The following is a 22,268-nucleotide window of genomic DNA, read 5'->3' on the forward strand; positions in this document are numbered from 1 at the left end:
CACTAGCAGTCAACTGAAAACAAATTCCAGATGTACATACTTGGAGTTTAGGGAGAGGAACACTAAACATGGAGTAGGAGTAGGAGTAGGAGTAGGAGGCCCACCCCAGGAAAGAGGCAATGACACAATCTCTGCTGGAGAGATGGGATGTCTGAAAAGACAGGTGATGTCTGAATGCAAAAGCTGGAATGAAGTAAGGAAGAACCCAGGGGGACAGCAAAAAAGAACATAGGGAAGTTCACACTGAATAACATTTGCAGAAGGAGGAGCTGTGAAAGATTTTCAAGTGTAGCATTAGTATATGTGCAGTGAGTGGTGGTGCTCTGACATGCCCCTGCCCTATATGTATTGTAAAAGCTGAATCTCAATGTGTAGCGAAACTGGAAGAATATAGCACACACACATACACACACACACACCCCCTCTGTTGCAAGAGCACAGACAAAACTCTCACAGGGATCTGTGCTTCAAGCAAATCTGCTGATGTTCAAAACCCTACACAGCAAAAGTGAGATCTATGTAATTTCAGCATGTATAATCAAGGAACAATTGCGCCCTCCTTTGAATGTGCTATTGCTAACACATATTCAGAATGTCAGCTAAATGGCTACAAACTATTACTGCTTACATCTCAAATCTCCCAAAGAATTGCTTTTGTTTCTGGAATTCATTCTAATAATTTGCTTTTACAAATAAATTATAAGAGCTTATTTATATACAGTATTTTTATCCTCTCAAATGCCACTTAATAATATATACTTAGATCATTAAGTTTTTGAACTGCAGCTACTGCTTGGGTGGAATATAGAAGACATTCTGCTCCTGTGACACCAGAAACAAATTGCAGTGGGTGTGAAGAAAAACTTCTCCGTTTGAAGCCAGTCAAGCAGTTTTAGTTGGCAGACTGTACCTGCATGAGCAACCCACCAATATTTGTGAAAAGTGTTGTGGGATTTCTAATTACATCAGTTGATCAGAACCTTGGGGTTTTCGTCTCTAGTATTTCCAGCAATAAAATACACCCCCTGGCACCATGGTGGGAGCAGTGGTTCAATACTCTCTAAAATGAATAGGTACTGCCCACTGAATCACTATCACCATGTTCTGCAGCACCTGAGGTTTCTGGGAGAACTCCCATTTAACATTGAGCCAGCCCAATCTGCTTTAGCTTGGGAGATTTGACAGAATCACAGTTTGAGGCGGTAAAGCTGCAAGAGAGCAGCACACAAGAATTACCTTTACTTCTTGTAATTGGTGCTAGGCCCCAGCGAATGTCTAGGTGGTGGAGGTAGCCTGAGAGGGTCCCTTGCTCACATGGTTATGTGTTTTGTAATAAGGATTTACCTCGATCTCAACTAGCTTTTCTGATTACAGTTTATCATATATGATATACTATATCTATCTGTCTATCTATCTATGTATATACATATAGATAAAGATAAATTTCTAGGCAAGTTCGTTGTATGGGCTGATTTTCAGCCTTGGTGTGTGATGGGAAAATCTCTGTTCCTCATGCCAGCATAACTGATAATTCTCAGAATTCAGGCTTGTTTCAGATATGCCTACGTGACAAGTTACTGCCCAGCAAAACAAGAGGCCAATGTACAGTGTGCTAGCTTGCCAAGCAGTAATGTCCCCTTGCTCTGGGGCTTTCAGTATGCTGTAGCAGCGTTCACAAAGGATGTTACCTAGCGGCAAGCTAGTATGCTATAGAATTGCACCTGGGTTTGCTGGAGAGTAATTCAGCATGCAGACAAGCCCTATGACTATTAAGATATATCATCATTTCCTGAGAAGAATCATTTTCATTTGACAGCATCATGTGTCCTCCTAGCAGTTAGCATCACTCACCCAGTTTCTTCAGTCCCTATTGTGCTGCTGTTAAAAACAGACAAACAAAACCCCCAAAACCAACTGTCCTGTAGCCAAAACAAGACAAATCACTAATTAGCAGATTCCTGTCTGCTCACAGCCTGCAAGATGTCAAACCTGTGACAACTTGTCAGATGTCATGACTTAAATAGCACAACCTACAGCAACCTTTCCCAGATGTGAAACACCAGGCAGCTATTTACATTAGTAGGATATCATCAAGTATTGTGGATGCCAATTAGATCAAACACTACTTGGGTCTCTCCTACCCAGCTCCCTTCATCCATATTAAAAATGAGAGGCGTGGCTGGGCATAGAGAAATTTCAAACATAGAAGGTACAAACATACCTGGTGATGCTGTGAGGGCCATCACCCCATAGTAGGAAAAAGCACCAGCTTCAAACTTCATTCCCTCTTTCCCAGCCTCCACTTCCACTTTCCCCTGTTGAGGAAAATCAGACAGCCATAAATAAAAGGGGCCTCAAACATCCAAAGGTCCAGAGACCTTGTAATAGACTTGCACCATTAAAGTTGCAGTGCTGCCTGACATGGCAATTTAAGGTTAATTCCTACCTTCTGCTGAAGTCTATAAAAGTGCACAGACAAGGGTAGAACCAAGACCTCAAATCATGCCCATTGCCACACACAACTTTTTGACCTAATTTCTGCTCCAGCTAATTCAGCTCAGCTAGATGGGCAGGCTCATCCCTGCAAAGAAATACAGAAGCTCCACAGTGGCACTAGTTTTTCCCACTTCCGAAGAATGTTTGTGTACCATTACTTAATGCACCATTCACTTTGAACTGAAGAGAAAGCCCATACTGTACGTTCTTTGTCTGTCAACACAGATGTACTCATTTCAGGTGCCTGCCTAGATTCACACAAGGCCCTTCTGAACACAAACAGGAAATCTTAACTGGGAACAGGAGTAAGCTCAGCATGTTTTGTGAGGCTGAAGTTCATGTTGTAAACTTTCCCCAGCAAGATTCCCACAAAAAACAAATCCATAATTCCTCTTTCTCACAGTTCTTTCAGTTTAGTTGGTTTCCAACAGTTTCACAAATTCCACATCCCTTATTATTTGATACTGATAATTTATAAAGGACCTTATCCAAGGATCCCAAAATACTATATAAACTATACACTAGGGCACCACCATAGAAATGCGGCTGGTGTGGAACAAAGCAGTTATTTAATAGCACATAACTGTTCTATAACCAAGACGCTAATACAGAAAAAGAGCAGAAGTATCTATTCTAGCAATGTATTTTTAGTGCTCCAATTACCATGGTATACAGAGAACAAAAAAGTCATCCTGTAGCACTTTAAAGACTAACAAAATAATTTGTTAGATGATGAGCTTTTGAGGGACAGACCCACTTCCAGATCTGAAGAAGTGGTTCTGTGCCACGGAAGCTTATCACCTAATAAATTCTTTCCTTAGCCTTTAAAGTGCTACAGGACGGCTTTTTTGTTTTGTGAAGACACAGACTAACATGGCTCTCTCTCTGAGACTACTCACTATGGTATACATGTAGCAAGTATAAAATTAGAGGCTTTCCGTAATTACCTAGTGGGAACCTATTTTCACCTCTATCCCCAGTACAGTGGCAGCCGCTAGTGAATTGTGAGACAAGGGAAGAAAAAATCTGATTCCTTGTCAAGCTGAAAATATATTTTGGGGGAAGAAGGTTACGTAAACAGAATTTAATTAATTACATGCGGTGTTTGCAGCCTCTGCTAGGCTGGAGAGAAGGAACGGGCTGCTTCTGCCCACATATAATGGATAAATACTCCAGTGAATGAAAAAACAGGTCAAACTGAAGCTAAAATTTAGGTTTTGTAAAAACAGACTTATACTAAAACAAAGACAATATAAATATAAACAATATAAATGTTTCCATGTATTTTCTTGCAGTTCAATTAAAAAAAACATTTAAAATAATCAGACTTGTCCATCAATATTTTCAATCAAAACGAAGCAGCGGTGCGCTTGTGCAATTAAACTGTCTAGTCTATTTGTCTAAGATGAGAGTCAGGTGAGAAGGATGCAACAGCATAAATGGTTGAGAAGCACATTTGATCTTCACAATTATTTCAAATTTATTTAAAAAATGTTCTGTTGGTAATTTGTTAAAAATATGCTGTTCAGCCACGTAGCATCAATTGAGTAATTACTGGCAATTATTCATCACGCAGTCATAGGTTCCAGCCCTGACACTAGATGTACACAGGGGGAACCCCGGGGGGGTTCCTTTGTAGCTAATTGGTGATAATTTTGAGCTGGTAGTTAGCTGTAAAAATGAGCCCATAATTCTGGGACTTAGCTATTTCATTAGTTGCACACACAAAAAATGTCACCTTTGACACTGAAATGTGGGCCACACAAAGAGCATGCAATCTACTGAGCAGCAACATATCTGAGGATCAGAAAGTAAAATTCTAGAAGTGTCCAGCCATACTTTATAAGTTGACATTTGCATTTTTTCCCCAACATTGTTTAATGATACAACATGAATTTTGTAAAAAATGGTATATACTATTGCATAATGTATTACTCTCCATGAGATGAGCCTATGCAGGGGAAATCACATTCCAGCAATCAGCAAATTTGACTGCATGAGATTACAGTAAATTAAATTCACAGAACTGTACATTTGTTTTCTTGTGTATTTCTTACGTCAAGAGTATTAGTGTGTCTGGAGACAGCCAGATCAGAGACTGACCATACTGCAAACCAAAGGGAACTACCTACTATATGTTGATTATACATATTCTGGAAAAACCAACTGTTAGTACCTCTTTTGCAGCATGTCTTCCTACACTCACTGTCAGATGTGACATCGGCATTTATAGAAAAGTTTCTTCTAAAAGCAGCATTTTAGTTTTTACAAATCATATGCCTGCTTATTACAATCACATACTATAAAATTTGTGCTGTTTCCATCCAGGCAAAGCTCTACCATGTTCTCCTCTGCCCTGCCACTTTGCTGGCCCCAGCTCCTCCTCTGAGCAGCTCAGGGCCTGGCCCAGCCCCCAGTGGACACCCTCCACCACCAGCCCAAGCCCCTCCCCCCCAGCCAGTTATGGGCCTGGCCCAACTCCCACAATGGACTCCTCCCACCCCCCCGCATCATATCAGCCCCAACCTCTCCTCTGGCCAGCTCAGGGCCTGACCCAGGCCCCCAAAAGACACCACCGTGCACCGTGCCAGCCGCAGTCCCTCCCCCGGCCAGCGCAGGCCCCAGTCCAGCCCCCTCAACAGAGCTCCTACCATGCCAGCCCCATCACCTCCCCTGGCCAGCTCAGGGCCTGGCCCAGCCCTCCAGCAGACACCCCCCCGCCCCAGCACTGTACCAGCCCCATCCCCTCCCCTGGCCAGCTCAGAGTCCAGCCCAGCCCAGCCCCCATCAGAGGTCCTCCTCAAATCAGTGCAGGGCCCAGCCCATGCACTGTCTAGAAATTTCTTCCAGCCCAACTTCTGCTTGTAAGCAGAGCTGCAACAAGGCCTCTAGTATGGTTTATTTCTCCTAACGTGTGCTGTTTATTATACCCATGCAATACTGCATCCCAAAGCACTTCCTCTATTATCTTGCCTCCTGTGCATTTCAAGCTGCAGAGATCCACTAAGTGTGTGAGTTTACAGAGTTACAAATTCCTCATGAAAAGTAATCCTAATAAACAGAAGTCAACTGGACACATAGCACCCAACTTTTGGTATTCTCTTAATAAAAATAATCTTATTAAGGATATTGAAAAATAAAGACATTTTTATGTCGAATGCCACAGAAGAACATCTACAAAACTGGTTTACTGCGTAAGATAAATTAAGATAGTTATTTTGAAAGCCATTTTGTAAACACAACTGAGTTCAGTCTATTTTGAGAAGGTGGCACCTTTCCAGCAAAATCCATCTTGAAATACCATTCTTGCTAGAAAGGTGCTAAGGGGTTTCAATACTACCGTCGACAAAATCTAAGTGTTCCTGTGCTCCCACTGCTTATCTCCTGAGGAGGAAAGCTAAAAAAAAAAAAGAACAAGAAAATATACTTCCTAATTGCAAAGGCAAGACGAAAAAAGAGTATTTCCTCATCATCTTGGCCTGTAATGTCAGTAGATCACACAAGTTAAGCAGTGTCAGGCCAGGATCACTGTTTGAATGGAGGGCCTCCAGGAGAAAGTGATGTCAGCTACTCAGTAGGTGGCGCTATTCCCTAAATAAACATTGAACTCTTGTCAGGATTCTGGAGATGCACACCTTCAAATGTAAAAAAATGTGTTTTTAAATGTGCTGTCAAACATCCCCGAAGAAAAAAAATGCTTTAGCAAGAGTATCCTGACCAAATGTCAATTCCAGTCTTTGCATTTTGCCTACCAGTGTTTTCCAGCTGTTTCAATGGGACACAAAAATTCTCCTTCGCTGCTTGTTCAAATAACAGTCACCTTCTGTTGCAATTTTCAATACATGATCCTTTTTGAGATGTAGGGGTGTATTATCCACACTGTAAGAAGGTTAAACTGAGGCTGAGAGCAGCTGAATGAGCTTCTCAAGGTGAGCAGCTTAGCAAGGCAGTCACGAAGAGAGCCCTGGTGTCCTAGCTTCTATACCCTAACTTAAGTAGTAAGATAAGGAGGGGAAGGAGAAAGGAGACACATATCATGATACATGTGTATTCAGTCATGTGCCTGACCTGTAAAATAAGAATGAAGTAGTCGACCGGCTTGTTTCTCTGGTAGAGGTAGTATTCTGGGGCTTTCTTGTTCTTCTCATCATATTTCAGCTCCTGGATGACATTGGGATGTTTTAGCAGCCTCAAGAGGATCTTCTCTGACATCTGGGATGGGCCAAATGCTTCTACTTCTATAAACACAAGACACAATCTGGCATTATACCTAAAGTGCATGGGGATAAATTGGCATTAGTTAAGAAACATGGATGCAGAGGCACAGGTTATAGAACTGGAGTTTTGGTAAGTTATGTCTACGCAGGGATAAAAGACTCAGAGCAGAACAACAGCTGACTTGGGCTCAGACTTCAGGGATAGAAATTGCTACGTAGACAGCTGGGATCTGAAACAGCTGCCCTCAACCCAAGCCCAAAACATCTATACAACCATTTTTCAGTTAACCTGGGCCAGCTCCAGGGTTTTTTATCCCTGTGTATTCATGCCCCATGGCACACTCCAGTTCCCAGACAGTCCAAAACATATTTGCCCTCTGAGTTCATAACATACTTTCCAACGTAAAGGGAAAAGAAAGCGGAGTTTGCCCATCTAAGAACTCAAAAAACCATAGTACTGGTTAAACCTCTCTAGTCTGGGACCCTTGGGATATGACCAGTGACAAACAAGAGAATTTGCCTGACCCTGGGAAGTCACTATTGTCCAGCAACATTACCAGCACTTCTGCTGCTTACTGGGCTCTTAGAAGACATTTAGAAGTAAATTACAGCTAAATAATAGCACAGACCACTGAGAGTCAGGGCAGGCAGCCACAAACAAACTTTATGGGACCATGTGAATCTTGATCACAGGCATGATAAGTGGTCATCTGGCTAACTAAAATCATGCTGGATTATGGATGTTGCCGGATGAGTGTGTGCTGGTCTAGACAGGTTCAGCCTGTAGTTTGGGTTTGTTCATGGACAGTGTAGGGAAAGAATTTACAAGTTGGTTTTGAAATGATGTTAACATGAATTCATTATTTATTGTACTCGTTTCTGAAGGTCTCTGATTGTTCATGGACCTAAAAATTGCTATAGATAGGCCTGCTGTATAAACCCAAAGAAATAAAAGAAAGACGCCACAGCCTGCATGGGGACGGGCTGAAAGTGAGAGGAAGAATGAAGGCAAATTCACACCAGCGGGATTAATGCATAGCACACAGAACACACCTTATATCCTCTTGTTCCTACTGTTCAACCTTTCCAATAAGAGCTATTTAAAGTGGGAAAAAAGACAAGCTTTTTGTGAGCTGGATTTAGGCCAGGGACACTCAAGAAGCAGACATGCAAATTGCCAATAGTTGTAAAGGCTGGTTTCAGGACAGGGCTTCGGAGACATTGGAAACTCCAAAGATCCTGGTCTGCATTTAGAACAGACCGACCAAACTGGAACACCTGACTTACTTCGCAATGCTTCCACAGCCAGAGAGATATAAAATCATTTTACATTTCCTAGACAGGCACAGAAACAGCACCACAAATTAAGTCAATAAAAATCTGTCAAAACAGTGTTTGGGAGCCTTCAATGAACTTTGTGCCCATAAATGAACAAAGTGTTATTTGTTATTACAGCAGCATCCTCCTGTTGCACTGTTTCCTTTCACTGGGATTAGCAATGGTGAAAAGTGCTAACTGAAAGGCCTGCTCCTGGACAGCCATGGCCTACACACCAAGCAGGTAAGCATAAGCATCAGGAGATCAAGCTTCACACACATTGTTGGTAATGGGTCTTATCACTGGTACTCTGAGACCTACTCCTTGAAGAGAAGAAAATCAAGTCACAGTAGCCTACTCAATCTATGAGTTCTCCGCAAAGACTGCCCTGGGCTGGTGATTGTGCCAACTGAAAATGACTGAAACCAATGAGAAATCCATTTTAAAAAATACAATTCAACCACCTGTTTAATTTGCATTTACTTTCCAAAGAGACACTTTCATTTGGAGTCAAAGTCCCATGGAAAAGGTTGCACTTTCCCCCTGCAAACCAGTATCTCTTTCCAGATGAGCCCCCAAAGGAGAATTACAGATACTCAGCAGTCCTGAGACCTGGACAGCTGGTACCGAGTCCTCAGCTTCTTCCTTGAGCTCTCCCACCTGGACAGTACTTGCTAGCTGTTAACCTGACTGGCTCAACACATGCAGTGTGGCACTTGCATTCAACCTTACCTTTCAGACCAATTTAAAGTTACTGGTCCACCCCTGGTAAATGTCTCAAAGGGTTCATGCCGACACTGAACACAGGAAAGGAGAGAATTTAAGCAGAAAACAAAATACAAAAAAGTGGCATTACTTGTCACCTGCTTTCCAGCCTCCCTCCCTGCCAGCGCTGCCCACCTGCCTTGCCAACCTCCACTGACAATATAGCTTTCTGGCTCTTGTCTGATTGCACGCTGCAATAAGTCATACTTGCCTGTTGCCAGGAAACGGTGCATTGCCAAGAGGAGCTGTGGTGATATCTTAACCTTCATCTCGCTGTCCGTCTGTTTGAAGGCAGAGAAGTCCTGCTTCCTGTCCCGGTGGGCTACTTTCTTTTTCGTCTTGTTATCAGCTGGGCAAGGGAAGGTAGGAGAGGGAAGAAAGCAAAGTCTATTAGAACAGGGGTCCGATATGAACTGCACTGAACAAGCTATCTAAGACTATCCAATACACAACACTCGTCCAGAAAAACAAATGGGACAGAGATCCCTTCCTGTAACAAACTCAAAACTGATGATATCAGTGATAAAACTTGGAGCATACTACAGAGCTCATCTTGCATTTGCGTGATGGTGAAGTCTCAGACAGCTGTCCAGAAGCTCACCGATACCAATGGGGTGAAGGAGTGTGTCTGGCAATGTCTGACTGGTGGACAAATGACTATTTTTATACCTAGTGGAAGGTCTCATTGAACAGTTTTACTAAAGATAAACAGACAAAACATTTCACTATCTGCAGCAGTCACTTTCATTCTATGTACATTACTGGAATGCTTTGCAAATACTGAGGTTATTTTACTCCTGATTGAGCTATATAATGTTACTGGTAAGCATTAAAGAGCCACAATGCAATGCTACACCCTGATGGTACAGATCCCTATAAAGTTTGACTCTCTCTAGTCTGGCATGCACAGGACCTAACTGGTGCTGAATGAGAAAATTTGCCAGACCACAGGAGGTCGATATTGTCTAGCAGCACTACCAAGACTTCCACTGCTTACTGGGCTCTTAGAGGACATTTAGGGACAAATTAGAACTAAATAACAGCACAGAACACTGAGAACCAGGACTGGTGGCTTTAAAGAAACTTTATGGGACCGTGGGAAACTTAGCCACACCATGATTGAAAGGTACAGCCTGCTTAGGAAGGACAGACAGGGAAAGAAGGGAGGAGGTGTTGCCTTGTATATTAAACATGTACACACTTGGACAGAGGTGGAGATGGACATAGGAGATGGACGGGATGAAAGTCTCTGGGTTAGACTCAGAGGAGTAAAAAACAAGGATGAGGTCCTACTAGGAGTCTACTACAGGCCCCCTAGCCAGGTGGAAGAGGTGGATGAGGCTTTCTTTAAACAGCTAACAAAATTATCCAAGGCCCAGAATTTGGTGGTGATGGGGGACTTCAACTATCCAGGTATATGTTGGGAAACTAATACAGCAGGGGACAGACTGTCCAATAAATTCTTGGATTGCATTGGAGACAACTTTTTATTCCAAAAGGCTGAAAAAGCTACCGGGGGAAGCTGTTCTAGATTTAATTTTAACAAATAGGGAGGAAATTATTGAGAATTTGAAAGTGGAAGGAAGCTTGGGTGAAAGTGATCATGAAATCATAGAGTTCACAATTCTAAGGAAGGGTAGAAGGGAAAACAGTACAATAGAGATAATGGATTTCAGGAAGGCAGATTTTGGTAAACTCAGACAGCTGGTAGGTAAGGTCCCATGGGAAGCTAAACTGAGGGGAAAAACAGCTGAGGAAAGGTGGCAGTTTTTCAAAGGGACATTATTAAGGGCCCAAAAGCAAGCTATCCCGCTGTGTAGGAAAGATAGAAAACATGGCAAAAGACTGCTTTGGCTTAACCAGGAGATCTTGCATGATCTCAAAATAAAAAAGGAATCGTATAAGAAATGTAAACTAGGACAAATTACAAAGGATGAATATATGCAAACAACACGAGCACGCAGGAGCAAGATTAGAAAGGCTAAGGCACAAAATGAGCTCAAACTAGCTACAAGCGTAAAGGGAAACAAGAAGGCTTTTTACAAACACATTGGTAACAAGAGGAAGACTAAGGAGAGGGTAGGGCCATTGGTCAGTGACAAGGGAGAAACAGTAACAGGGAATTTGGAAATGGCAGAGATATTTAATGATTTCTTTGTTTCGGTCTTCACTGAGAAATCTGAAGGAATGCCTGACATACAGAATGCTAGTGAAAAAGGGGTAGGTTTAGAAGCTGAAATAAGAAAAGAACAAATTAAAATTTACTTAGAAAAATTAGATGTCTGCAAATCACCAGGGCCTGATGAAATGCACCCTAGAATCCTCAAGGAGCTGACAGAAGAGGTATCTGAGCCTTTAGCAATCATTTTTGGAAAATCATGGGAGACGGGAGAGATTCCAGAAGACTGGAAAAGGGCAAATATAGTACCCATTTATAAAAAGGGGAACAAGAATAACCCGGGAAACTACAGGCCAGTCAGCTTAACTTCTGTGCCAGGAAAGATAATGGAGCAGGTAATTAAAGAAATCATCTCCAAGCAATTGGAAGGTGGTAAGGTGATAGGGAACAGCCAGCATGTTTTTGTTAAAAACAGATCATGTCAAACCGATCTAATAGCTTTCTTTGATAGAATAACGAGTCTTGTGGATAAGGGAGAAGCGGTGGATGTGGTATACCTAGATTTCAGTAAGGCATTTGACACGGTATCACATAATATACTTATCAATAAACTATGCAAATACAACTTAGATGGGGCTACTATAAGGTGGGTGAACAACTGGCTGGATAACTGTACCCAGAGAGTAGTTATTAATGGTTTTCAATCCTGCTGGAAAAGTATAACTAGTGGGGTTCCGCAGGGGTCTGTTTTAGGACCGGTTCTGTTCAATATCTTCATTAACGATTTAGATATTGACATAGCAAGTACACTTATTAAGTTTGCAGATGATACCAACCTGGGAGGGGTTGCAACTTCTTTGGAGGATAGGGTCATAATTCAAAAGGATCTGGATAAACTGGAGAAATGGGCTGAGGTAAACAGAATGAAGTTTAATAAGGACAAATGCAAAGTGCTCCACTTAGGAAGGAACAATCAGTGTCACACATACAGAGTGGGAAAGGACTGCCCAGGAATGAGTACAGCAGAAAGGGATCTAGGGGTTATAGTGGACCACAAGCTAAATATGAGTCAACAGTGTGATGCTGTTGCAAAAAAAGCAAACATGATTCTAGGATGCATTAACAGGTGTGTTGTGAACAGGACACGAGAAGTCATTCTCCCACTCTACTCTGCGCTGGTTAAGCCTCAGCTGGAGTATTGTGTCCAGTTCTGGGCACCGCAGTTCAGGAAGGATGTGGAGAAATTGGAGAGGTTCCAGAGGAGAGCAACGAGAATGATCAAAGGTCTAGAGAACATGACTTATGAAGCAAGGCTGAAAGAACTGTGCTTGTTTAGTTTGGAAAAGAGAAGATTGAGGGGGGACATGATAGCAATTTTCAGGTATCTAAAAGGGTGTCATAAGGCAGAGGGAGGGAACTTGTTCTTCCTTGCCTCTGAGGATAGAACAAGAGGCAATGGACTGAAATTGCAGCAGGGGAGGTTCAGGTTGGACATTAGGAAAAAGTTCCTGTCAGGGTGATCAAACACTGGAACGAATTGCCAAGGGAGGTGGTAGAATCTCCATCACTGGAGATATTTAAGAAGAGGTTAGATAGATGGCTTTCAGGGATGGTCTAGAAAGTGCTTGGTCCTGCCATGAGGGCAGGGGGCTGGACTCGATGGCCTCTTGAGGTCCCTTCCAGTCCTACTCTTCTATGATTCTATGATAAGTGGTTGTCTGGTTTACTAAAATCATGCCAGATTATGGAGGTACAACCTATACAGCCATACAAGAATGATAATGACCAATTGAAAGTGGTTCAGAGAATAAACAAACTATTAAGAGGCTGAGGAGATAATATTAAATGAATATTTCCTAAGTCTAAGAGAAAGGAAAAGAAACAGTGAAGCAGAGGATACCTCAATAGCATAGGAGTATATAAACTGATTATTTTATTGCAGTTGTGCTGATAGGCCCCAATGTACTAACCCTTATACTAACAACGCGCAACCTAGGCTAGTGAGTGGGTTATATGAGAGGCCCAACTTTATCTCAGTGGGTGCAAGATTACCATCTTCTGGCATACGATAGTTCTGCTAACTGCATGTGTGCTTAGAATTTGTAGGCTCTGCTGACTGGACCACAGCAGCACTTTGATTGGCTGCAGAGGGAGCATAGCTCTTGCAGTCAATATTGTGTGTAATCAGCACGTGCCTACTTCACATGCTCTTGCTTAACATGCATATGTCACTTCAGTGACAACAATATAAAAAAAAAAAAAAAAAAGACGTGGACAGAAACCAGCATAATCTGGTGACTCTGCACATGGCCAATGGTAAATAAAATGTCTCACGGGACAAAAACAGAACCCTGACTGGCCACATCTGGCCCGTTGGCTGCAGGATGCCCACCACTGCCCTACACAAACACTCAGTAAAAGATGGTGTCTTCCCCAACCAACATAAAGAACAGCTAAGACAGAAAAAGGACATGAGAAAAAAAGTCCAAAATTTGTATGCCAGTTGTACAGGTGGGAAGTGGACAGAAGGAAACATTAGGTAACTTGCCCACAGTGAGACAGGAAGTCTGGTGGATCTGGGAAAGGGCACCAGATATTCTGGGCTCAAATCACGACACCTTCCCTTCTCAAAATACAGTAACATTAAGGAGGGAAAAGAACTTAGTGGAGTAAGGAGAAATCATTAGGGGCTGAATAACCACAGAGTTCTTAAGGAAAGGAAGTACCTCATCATCACTGTGTTCCTGCCAATTCACTGGCAGTGACCAACTCTAAAGAGAGCCCATCCCACTGTCTTCTATCGAAGAATGGGGGTGATACTTAGATCTCTCGGGGTAATGTTAATCAAGTAAAGCATGGAGATTTTGAAAGGTGCACTAAGGTCAAAGAATATAATTGAGGTGGGGAAATGATAACTGACAAGATAAAACGTCAGTTTTACTCACGTAAACTGTTGGGATTGAAGGATTCCAAACAAAAGCTGTCCTACTTTGGCATGTCATAAATAGAAGGGGCCATATTGCACAAATGAAATTGATGACAGCATATAGGACTCCAACAACAACAAGTCCTGTAGCACCTTAAAGACTTACAAATTTATTACCTCTTGAGACTTTTGTGGGTAAGATTCACTTTTTCATATGATTGGTGCACACACTTAGAATCCAGAGTTTATATAGCAATAAGGGGTTGGGGGAAGGTAAGAAGGAAAGAGGGGGTGGGGTTACCTGTTACTAGTAGGACCAGCAGACAAAGCACATAAGTTAAGTAGGTTGCGTCCGCTTCCAGAGAACATCAAAGCCAGGGAAATGGCCCTTGTAATTCGTAGGATAGCTGAGATCCTTGTTAAAGCTTAATTTATAACAGAGAGGTAGCCGTGTTAGAATGCAGACTAACAAACCAAATCAGCAATCATGTAGCACTTTAAAGACTAACAAAATAATTTATTAGGTAATGAGCTTTCATGGGACAAACCCACTTCTTCAGATCTATATAGCTCTGACGAAGTGGCTCTGTCCCACAAGACCTCATCACCTAATAAATTATTCTGTTAGTCTTTAAAGTGCTACATGATTGCTGATTTGTTTTAATTTAAATGTGTCAAATTTGCAAATGAATTCCAATTCAGACGTCTCCCTATGTAATCTTATGGTAAACTTAGTCTATAAAAGAACGATTACTTTTAAAGCCATTACTGAACACCCAGGGAGATTAAAGTGTTCTCCTATAGGCTTCTGTGTCTTCCACAGTGGAGGTGCTGAGTGCCATTGAACCAAAGTGTAAACCCTAATGGAAACCAATGCTCCCTGCACCACTGGTTCCAGAACCTATGGAAAGTTGGAAGAATTCTTTTTGATGTTTAAAGAAAACGCACAGGAAGCTTGTACTCACTGTACAAATCAGTTTCATCTAGAATCTCAGATTTGATGATTTCTTCAATCACATCTTCTAAAGTGACAATCCCCAGGACTTCATAAAAAGGGTCCCCTTCCCCTTCGTTGTTGACTCGCTGTACAATTGCCAGATGAGATTTGCCTGGAGGGAGACAGAGTAACAATTACGACTTTAGACTCAGAGATTAGATGAGAAAAAATAGAGACTCATAAGAAATTATGTTTCTCTCATTCTAGAACAGAGCAACCACAGTCCAGTAGATTCTTAAAGGGACACTGTCAGCTAAAAAAAAAACAACAAACCCAGATTTCCATGAAAATGTCTGTCCTGATGCTGTCACAAGTTGCCTCTAAGATCACCAGAGTGGAACGATTAGATATACTGAGCATTCCTCCCAATTTGTTTAACCTCTGCATTTGTCAGGCCTTGATGTTAAGTCCATTTCATTGTTTTGTTGATGGTCATCTTCACATCCTGCTTTTGCACCAGCAACAGGACATCAGACCCCTGCCCTGCTTGCACAGCGCTCCTGTACATACATTTTCTCACACTCTGAGAACGTCGGCAACAAATGAATTTCAAGTAACAGAAGGTAGGTGTGTGAACAGGGCATATGGCAGGTGGTGGGGAGGAGGAGAAGAGATTGTCCAATCATATTTGGTGGTGGAGGTCCTTCTGTCTTCTCTCATCTCCCATCAAACAAGAGATTGGCGGACAAGAAGACAAACTTATGAAATTATTAATTTTGTTAAAAATGTAGACACGCTACTGGACAAAGGGAGTATATTAAAATCAATCAACATAAAATTCATGTTGATGTCAAAGTACTATTAATTAGAGCAAAGAGGATGAAGCTGAAATGTGATATGTTAGCGCAGTGTTTTTCAACCAGGGGTACATGTACTCTTGGGGGTATACCAAGGTCTTCCAGGGTGTACTTCAACTCATCTAGATATTTGCCTAGTTTTACAACAGCCTATATAAAACACTAACAAAATCAGTACGATCTAAAAAGGTCTTTCAGACAATGACTTGTTTCTACTGCTTCATATGTGCCACGATGAAAAGTAAGTACAATATACTATTCCAATTTGTTTATTTGATGATAAGATGGTAGAAAGTCAGCAAGTTTTCAGGAATAGTCTTTGGTGATATTTTTGCATGTTTTTGTAAATAAGCAGTTTTAAAGTGAGGTGTAACTTGCTGGTATGCAAAACAAATGTGACTCCTGAAAAGGGTACAATAATCCGGAAAGGTTGAATGGTACTTGTTTCAAATCCTCAGATTACCTTAAAGCCATGTTTCTCAACCAGCGGTATGCACACTCTTAGTGAAGTCTGGGGGTACTTTTATTTATTTATTTTAAAAGAGGGTACTTTATAACAAAAGGTTGAAAAACCGCTGTGCTAGTAGCTATGAAGCTCCCTCCCAATGTCATCTGTGGCTGTGCTGATTTCACAGTGCATTAACAACTTTTAAAATATTCTTTGCCAGCTACTGTGTTATTTTGTTCCATAGAACATAATCATGCCTTGGACTAAGACTGAAAGAGGCATATTTAGCAGCCAATTTCTATAGCCAACACTCTTAATTGCAAAGCTAAGTAGAAAAGTGCCTCTAACTCTAGGCTCAAAGAGTTTGCAAAGACACACCCAACCAACCATACCAAAGCTACTTGCTGAAGCCGAAAAATAGTGGTCTCAATGTATGCAGTCTATTTTAAACTGGGCAATATTATGTTACATCCCCTTTACTGATCTCCAGACTGACACCTAACTCTTGCACTCTGCCGAGCCACGGAGCATAACCAAAATAGTCCAACTTCTGCTTCCTTTGCTCAGACCCCTTTATAGGCAATAATGTCTGGATGCATGAAGATTTGGATTATTAGACGGGTAGGCATTCAAACTATTCCAACCCAGGCTTGCTCACGCTCAAAGAATGAAAATATCTTGAACAAATTAGACTGGGGAGGAAAAACTTATCAACGACTGATATAAACATTGCATCAGGTCAAGTCAATTCACTTCGGTAAGATTTTCACATCTGCTTTCCCAGGGACCCAACATAAGCAGTTAAAAACAAATTCTTGGTGAATGCTGTCTGCCGAAAGTTAAATTCTTTTGCTATTCCCAGCTTGTAATCATTTAAAAGGAATTTTCCAAAGCATGGTCTAATATTAGACTCAAAATGAAGTTTCCATTCCACTTAGGCGATATTCTCACCAAAGTAACTACTGCATAATCTGATTGTCTTGGAGCTACTCATTTAGATGCAGATGGACATACTTTAAATACCAACTCCACAGCACCAATGAATCTTATCTTGAAGGGACCTTATTCAAGAGTAAGTTATTCGAACGATGATTTACAATTTAAAAGATCAACAGGCTTAGTGAACTGAAAGTTTCACTGATCTCTCTTCACCAGCATTTCTTTGTGTTCCTGGCGAGGTTTCCAGATCTCTCACCTCTATTTCTCATGAGACACCATTTAAAACTAGTGGGCTTTGCTCCCTGCAGCATTTATTTCTGAGATGACATTAGCTGGATGCAATGCTGTCCATGCAATAACTCTCCTTATATTAGCCTGAAGATCTGGAGAAAACATCAAGGCAAGCTCCAGAAGTCAAGATGTTTATTTTCATATTAGAAGGTACCACTCTTTTCAATCAGCTGTTGATTTCTATCACATCCCAGAACAGACAGAAATTATCACGCAGTCATTTAGATGTTAATACAAGAGAATAACAGTTCCAGATCTTAAAAAATAAAAGAACGTATAGAGTGAGCACACAAGAAAGAGGACTAGATCTCTTTCCCAAACAATTCACAATCTATTGAATTATTTCAGCTCTAGATTACCATCAGCCTAAAGAAGACGAACGTACTCGGTCAGGATGTTGCTGAATCCCCATCAATCAGCATTGACAACTATACGTTAGAGGTTGTCCACGAGTTCGTTTACGTCGGGTCCACCATCACCGACACCCTGTCGTTGGACACTGAGCTAAATAGGAGGATCGGAAAAGCGGCCACAACTCTGTTCAGACTCAGCAGAAGAGTGTGGAATAACAACAAGCTGTACAATCACACCAAAATGCAAGTCTACAGAGCCTGCATCCTCAGCACCCTCCTTTACGGCAGCGAGACTTGGACCCTGTATGCCTGCCAGGAAAAGAGGCTGAACATCTTCCACTTGCGCTGCCTCAGGCGCATCCTTGGAATATCATGGAAGGACAGAGTTACCACCACTGTTGTCCTTGAGCAAGCTGGAATCCCAACCATGCACACCCTCCTCAGGCAGCGTCAACTCCGCTGGCTTGGCCATGTCCACAAGATGAACAATGGAAGGATTCCAAAAGATATCCTGTATGGTGAGCTAGCCTCTGGCAAAAGACCTCCTGGACGCCCCCAGCTGCGTTACAAAGATGTCTGCAAGAGAGACCTCAGAGAGGTAGACGTCGAGCTGGACAACTGGGAAGAACTAGCAGACGACCGCAGCAGATGGAGACAGGGGTTACACAAGGGCCTTCAGAAGGGTGAGTTGAAGATCAGACAGCTAGCAGAGGAGAAGCGAGCGCACAGAAAGCACAATAAGGACTTGCCAGACACCCACTACATCTGCAAGAGATGCAGCAAGGACTGTCACTCTCGTGTGGGTCTTTATAGTCACAATAGACGCTGTAAATGAAGTCCTCAATTGAAATTTTGAAGGGCGCGATCCATAGTCTATGCAGACTGAAGGATGCCTACTACTACTAGATTACATAAACACAGGCTTTTACTCCATATCTATTGAACTTTTCAGAATAAGAACAGCTTGGCTCCTACCTCCTCTTTGTTCACGGCAGAGGTGTTACCTGCCAGTTTGCTCACCCTGATTATCTTTTTCTGATTTGTCCTCCTTGCTTACTGTTTTTGGTTCTCTGTGTCTTAAATATTGAGTCTGTTCTGGTCTGGCTATGGTCTGAAGAAGTGGGTCTGTCCCACGAAAGCTCACCTAATAAACTATTTTGTTAGTCTTTAAAGTGCTACCTGACTGCTTTTTGTTTTCCGAATAAGGAAGAACTGGTTTATCCAATCTTACATCTCAAACAGAAAATAAGCAAAAATTACTGAGTGTGAGGCCATGGGAATTAGGGACACATCTGTCAAGCCATTTGCCATCACTAAACACTTCAAAGAGTAGAACATTCTTCATGACAGAATTCACTTCATCTTTGTGTCACCCTCATTATTTTGGTGGATGATTTTTAATGTGGGAAAGTGAGCTATATCACCAACCACCCTTTTAGGCAAGGTTCTTTTTTAAAAGTTAAACTATCAAAGATTTTTTTTTAAAGATGGAGTTTGGCACTTTTTCATTTCTTTATGATGTTAAAAGAAGGACAGTGGGGCTTTTTGGCTTTTCCAAAATTATATTTCATCTTGTTACCTCAGAAATCTCAAGAATGTCAGGACTGCTCTTTTCTGGCTTGCTGGAGGACTTCTACACAAGAGAAAGCCATGCTAGTCTATATATTATCAAAACAAAAAAAGCAGAAAAGTAGCACTTTAAAGACTAGCAAAATAATTTATTAGGTGAGCTTTTGTGGGACAGACCCACTTCTTCAGACCACAGCCAGACCAGAACAGACTCAATATTTAAGGCATAGAGAACCAAAAATCTAATCTAACCTTATCTAAGTCTTGCCTCCTCCCCCCGCCCCTCTACTCCCTGATTTGCTCACCTTGACTTTTCTTCTGATTTGTCAACCTTGATTACTATTTTTGGTTGCATCTGACGAAGCGGGTCTTTGCCCATGAAAGCTTATGCTCCAAAATATCTGTTAGTCTATAAGGTTCCACAGGACTTCTTGTTCTTGAAGATACAGATTAACACCTCTACCTCTTCGATACTAGTAAGATGCTGATTCTTTCAATGATCCTGAGCTGTACAACAGCACAGGCTGCTTCAGAGAGGAACAATCTAAGCAGACTACTGGGAGACAGGAACTCAGAATTCTAACCTCAGCTCTTTACAGACACTTTCTGTGGCCTCAGTTTCTTCACTAGAAAATGGTGGTAGCAGCAACAACTCACAATTGTGCTCCATGAGCTAATGTTTGCACGGAACTTTGAAGTTGAAATGTGTTAATTGATAATTTGTATAAGAGGGAATTGGCTTAATCTGCACTAACAAATATTAGAAAAAGCTTTCTAACTATGAGCATAGTTAAACTTTGGAACAGGCTTCCAAGGAAGGATGTGGAATGGCCATCATTGAAGGTTTTTAAGAAAAATATGGACTAACACTGATCACAACCAGTCTACTTTTGTTTGGTCCTTTCTCAGCATACATAGTTGTACTGGACTTGATGACTTCACAAAGTTCCTTCAAGCCCTACATTTCTAAGATTCTAATTATTCCAGTTATCGTTCGGACCAACAATGGCTTCTGAGAGAGTGTTTCCTTAAGAGCAAATCCAATCTAATCCTATTGTTCATGGATTTGCAATGCTTTGCTCTGCTCTCAAGGTAGCACATCAATGTCTAATAAAAAGTATTTTTAAAGGATTGTAGCTGAAATCTCAGTGTCAGTGAATGTTCTAGAGAGACAACCTTTGTTCAGTGAAATCAGAGGGAAGCAGCTTCCTTGAAGTCTTTAGAAGAAAGTATTCCATAGAAAACAGAAGGACGTCTGTTAAAATGATGTCCTTTTTAACGTGGTACAAAACACTCTTGGCAATTCTGTTTCTGTTTTAGGATCTTCATACTTTACATTTGGGATTATAAATATGTATGATACAAGCTTTATTATCCAGGATCCCTGGTTAAAACGTGCCAGATAGACAAGCTGGGGCCAGCAGCCAGCCCCACTCTACGTCTCTCCACCCCAGCCAGGCGACGGGCATCTGGCCCCACTCCGATGTCCCCAGACAGTCAGCTGGCCCGTGGCATGCCAATTAACCAAAAATGTCAGTTATCCAGGTGCAGGATAACCGAACTTTTACTGTATTAAGTTTTCAGTTCACAAAGATGACATGTAAACAGAATATATGGTACACACATCTGGACTGACATACTACATGCTTGTATGTGACAACGTCCAATAGCAGAATGTCATCATTAGCCTCAGCAGCACCAGAATGTTCAATGTACTGTGCAGCTGCTGCTATTCATACCAGCACCACAAACAAAACAAATTTAAAACAGATTTCAGGAAGCAATTGGGGCACAAGGATGAAAACCTCCACTTCGGTTGAAGGCTTTTAACTGGGAAGGGATGGGCTTAGTAGGAGCTATCAAAGGATAAACCGTTGTTATGGGTGGATAACTAGAAACTCCTGTATCTCTGCAAGTGCAAGGTTTGCATCTAGAAAGAAGAGTGTTTTATGGAAGTTCCACAGAGTAGAAGATCTGGTTTGGCCATTTTATTAAAGCCTGTTAATTCAGTTTTATTGAAAAACAAGGGACAACATAGGAAGTGTCATACCAGGTCAGACCACCATTCCAACTAATCTAGATGGCCAGAACAACAGGCAACTACCAGGTATTTCAAATGAAAGTAACCCATCAACAGACTATTAGATAATAGGATGATTATGAGCAGGAAGCTTTTTCTGAATCTTAGACCATTACCTGTTGATGATTACCTTAAAGCTTGACGGTCTGATCTCTTTTTCATCAGGTAAGATGTGTTAATGAATGGGGAAGACTTTCTAATAAAGCATCAGTGACAGATGCCATAGCCAAACTCTTTTACTTTTAGTCAGAGTTTGGTGGCTAACTAGTATTTGTGCCTTTGAAAAGCTTCTCTGGTATCTGTGATATGATGTGATAGTTTAATCCTTCTTTGAATCTCAATTCTCAATAATACCTTGTCTCAATGAGCTTCACAGGTTAACTGTGCACTGTAAAAAAAAAACAAAAAACTTGACTAGTTTGAAGTTTGTTGTATAATTTCAAGTAAGTTAAAATGTGGATTCACAGACTCTATGCCCAGAAGGGATCAGTGTAATCATGTAGTCTAGGGGCTCTCAAACTTCACTGCCCTATGATCTTCTTAACAAAAATTACTACACAGTCCCAAAAAGGAGATGCAGCCAGGGCGCATTCAAGCCCCATTAACCCAGATGGGAAAACCAAAGCATGAGCCTCACAGCCCAGCCCCAGGCAAGGACATGATAGCTGGAGTGCCTATAACTCAGTCCCGCCTCCTCCATCCAGGGCCGATGGTATCAACTTTGGGGTTGGGTGATGGGAATCAGACTTCAGTTTTGGCCCTGGCAAGTCTAAGTCAGCCCTGAAGACCCCATTAAACACATGTCATGACTCACTTTGGGGTCATGACCCACAGTTTGAGGAACGCTGAGATCAGACCTACCAAGCATATGCAATACCATTTTCCCCAAATAAGCCCTGTTTCTCTTTGCCCAGCAAAACTCTGTTTGGATTCAAAATACTGCATGAGAACATT

At 41.7% G+C, this 22,268-nt stretch overlaps 1 protein-coding gene across 2 annotated transcripts in view; it reads right to left on the bottom strand.

Moving 5' to 3' along the window:
- Positions 1 to 22,268, bottom strand: part of CNNM2 (cyclin and CBS domain divalent metal cation transport mediator 2) — a 196,974-nt gene that overhangs the window by 17,144 nt on the left and 157,562 nt on the right. For both annotated transcript variants that reach the window (XM_074999245.1, XM_074999244.1), the window contains exons 2-5: positions 14,806 to 14,949; positions 9,007 to 9,144; positions 6,565 to 6,734; positions 2,222 to 2,315 (exon numbers count right to left, since the gene is read on the bottom strand). In XM_074999245.1, the coding sequence (XP_074855346.1) occupies positions 2,222 to 2,315; positions 6,565 to 6,734; positions 9,007 to 9,144; positions 14,806 to 14,949 (546 nt within the window). The remainder of the gene's footprint in view (positions 1 to 2,221; positions 2,316 to 6,564; positions 6,735 to 9,006; positions 9,145 to 14,805; positions 14,950 to 22,268) is intronic.

The sequence above is a fragment of the Carettochelys insculpta genome, chromosome 7 (genome assembly GCF_033958435.1).
Source record: "Carettochelys insculpta isolate YL-2023 chromosome 7, ASM3395843v1, whole genome shotgun sequence".
Lineage (NCBI taxonomy): Eukaryota > Metazoa > Chordata > Testudines > Carettochelyidae > Carettochelys > Carettochelys insculpta.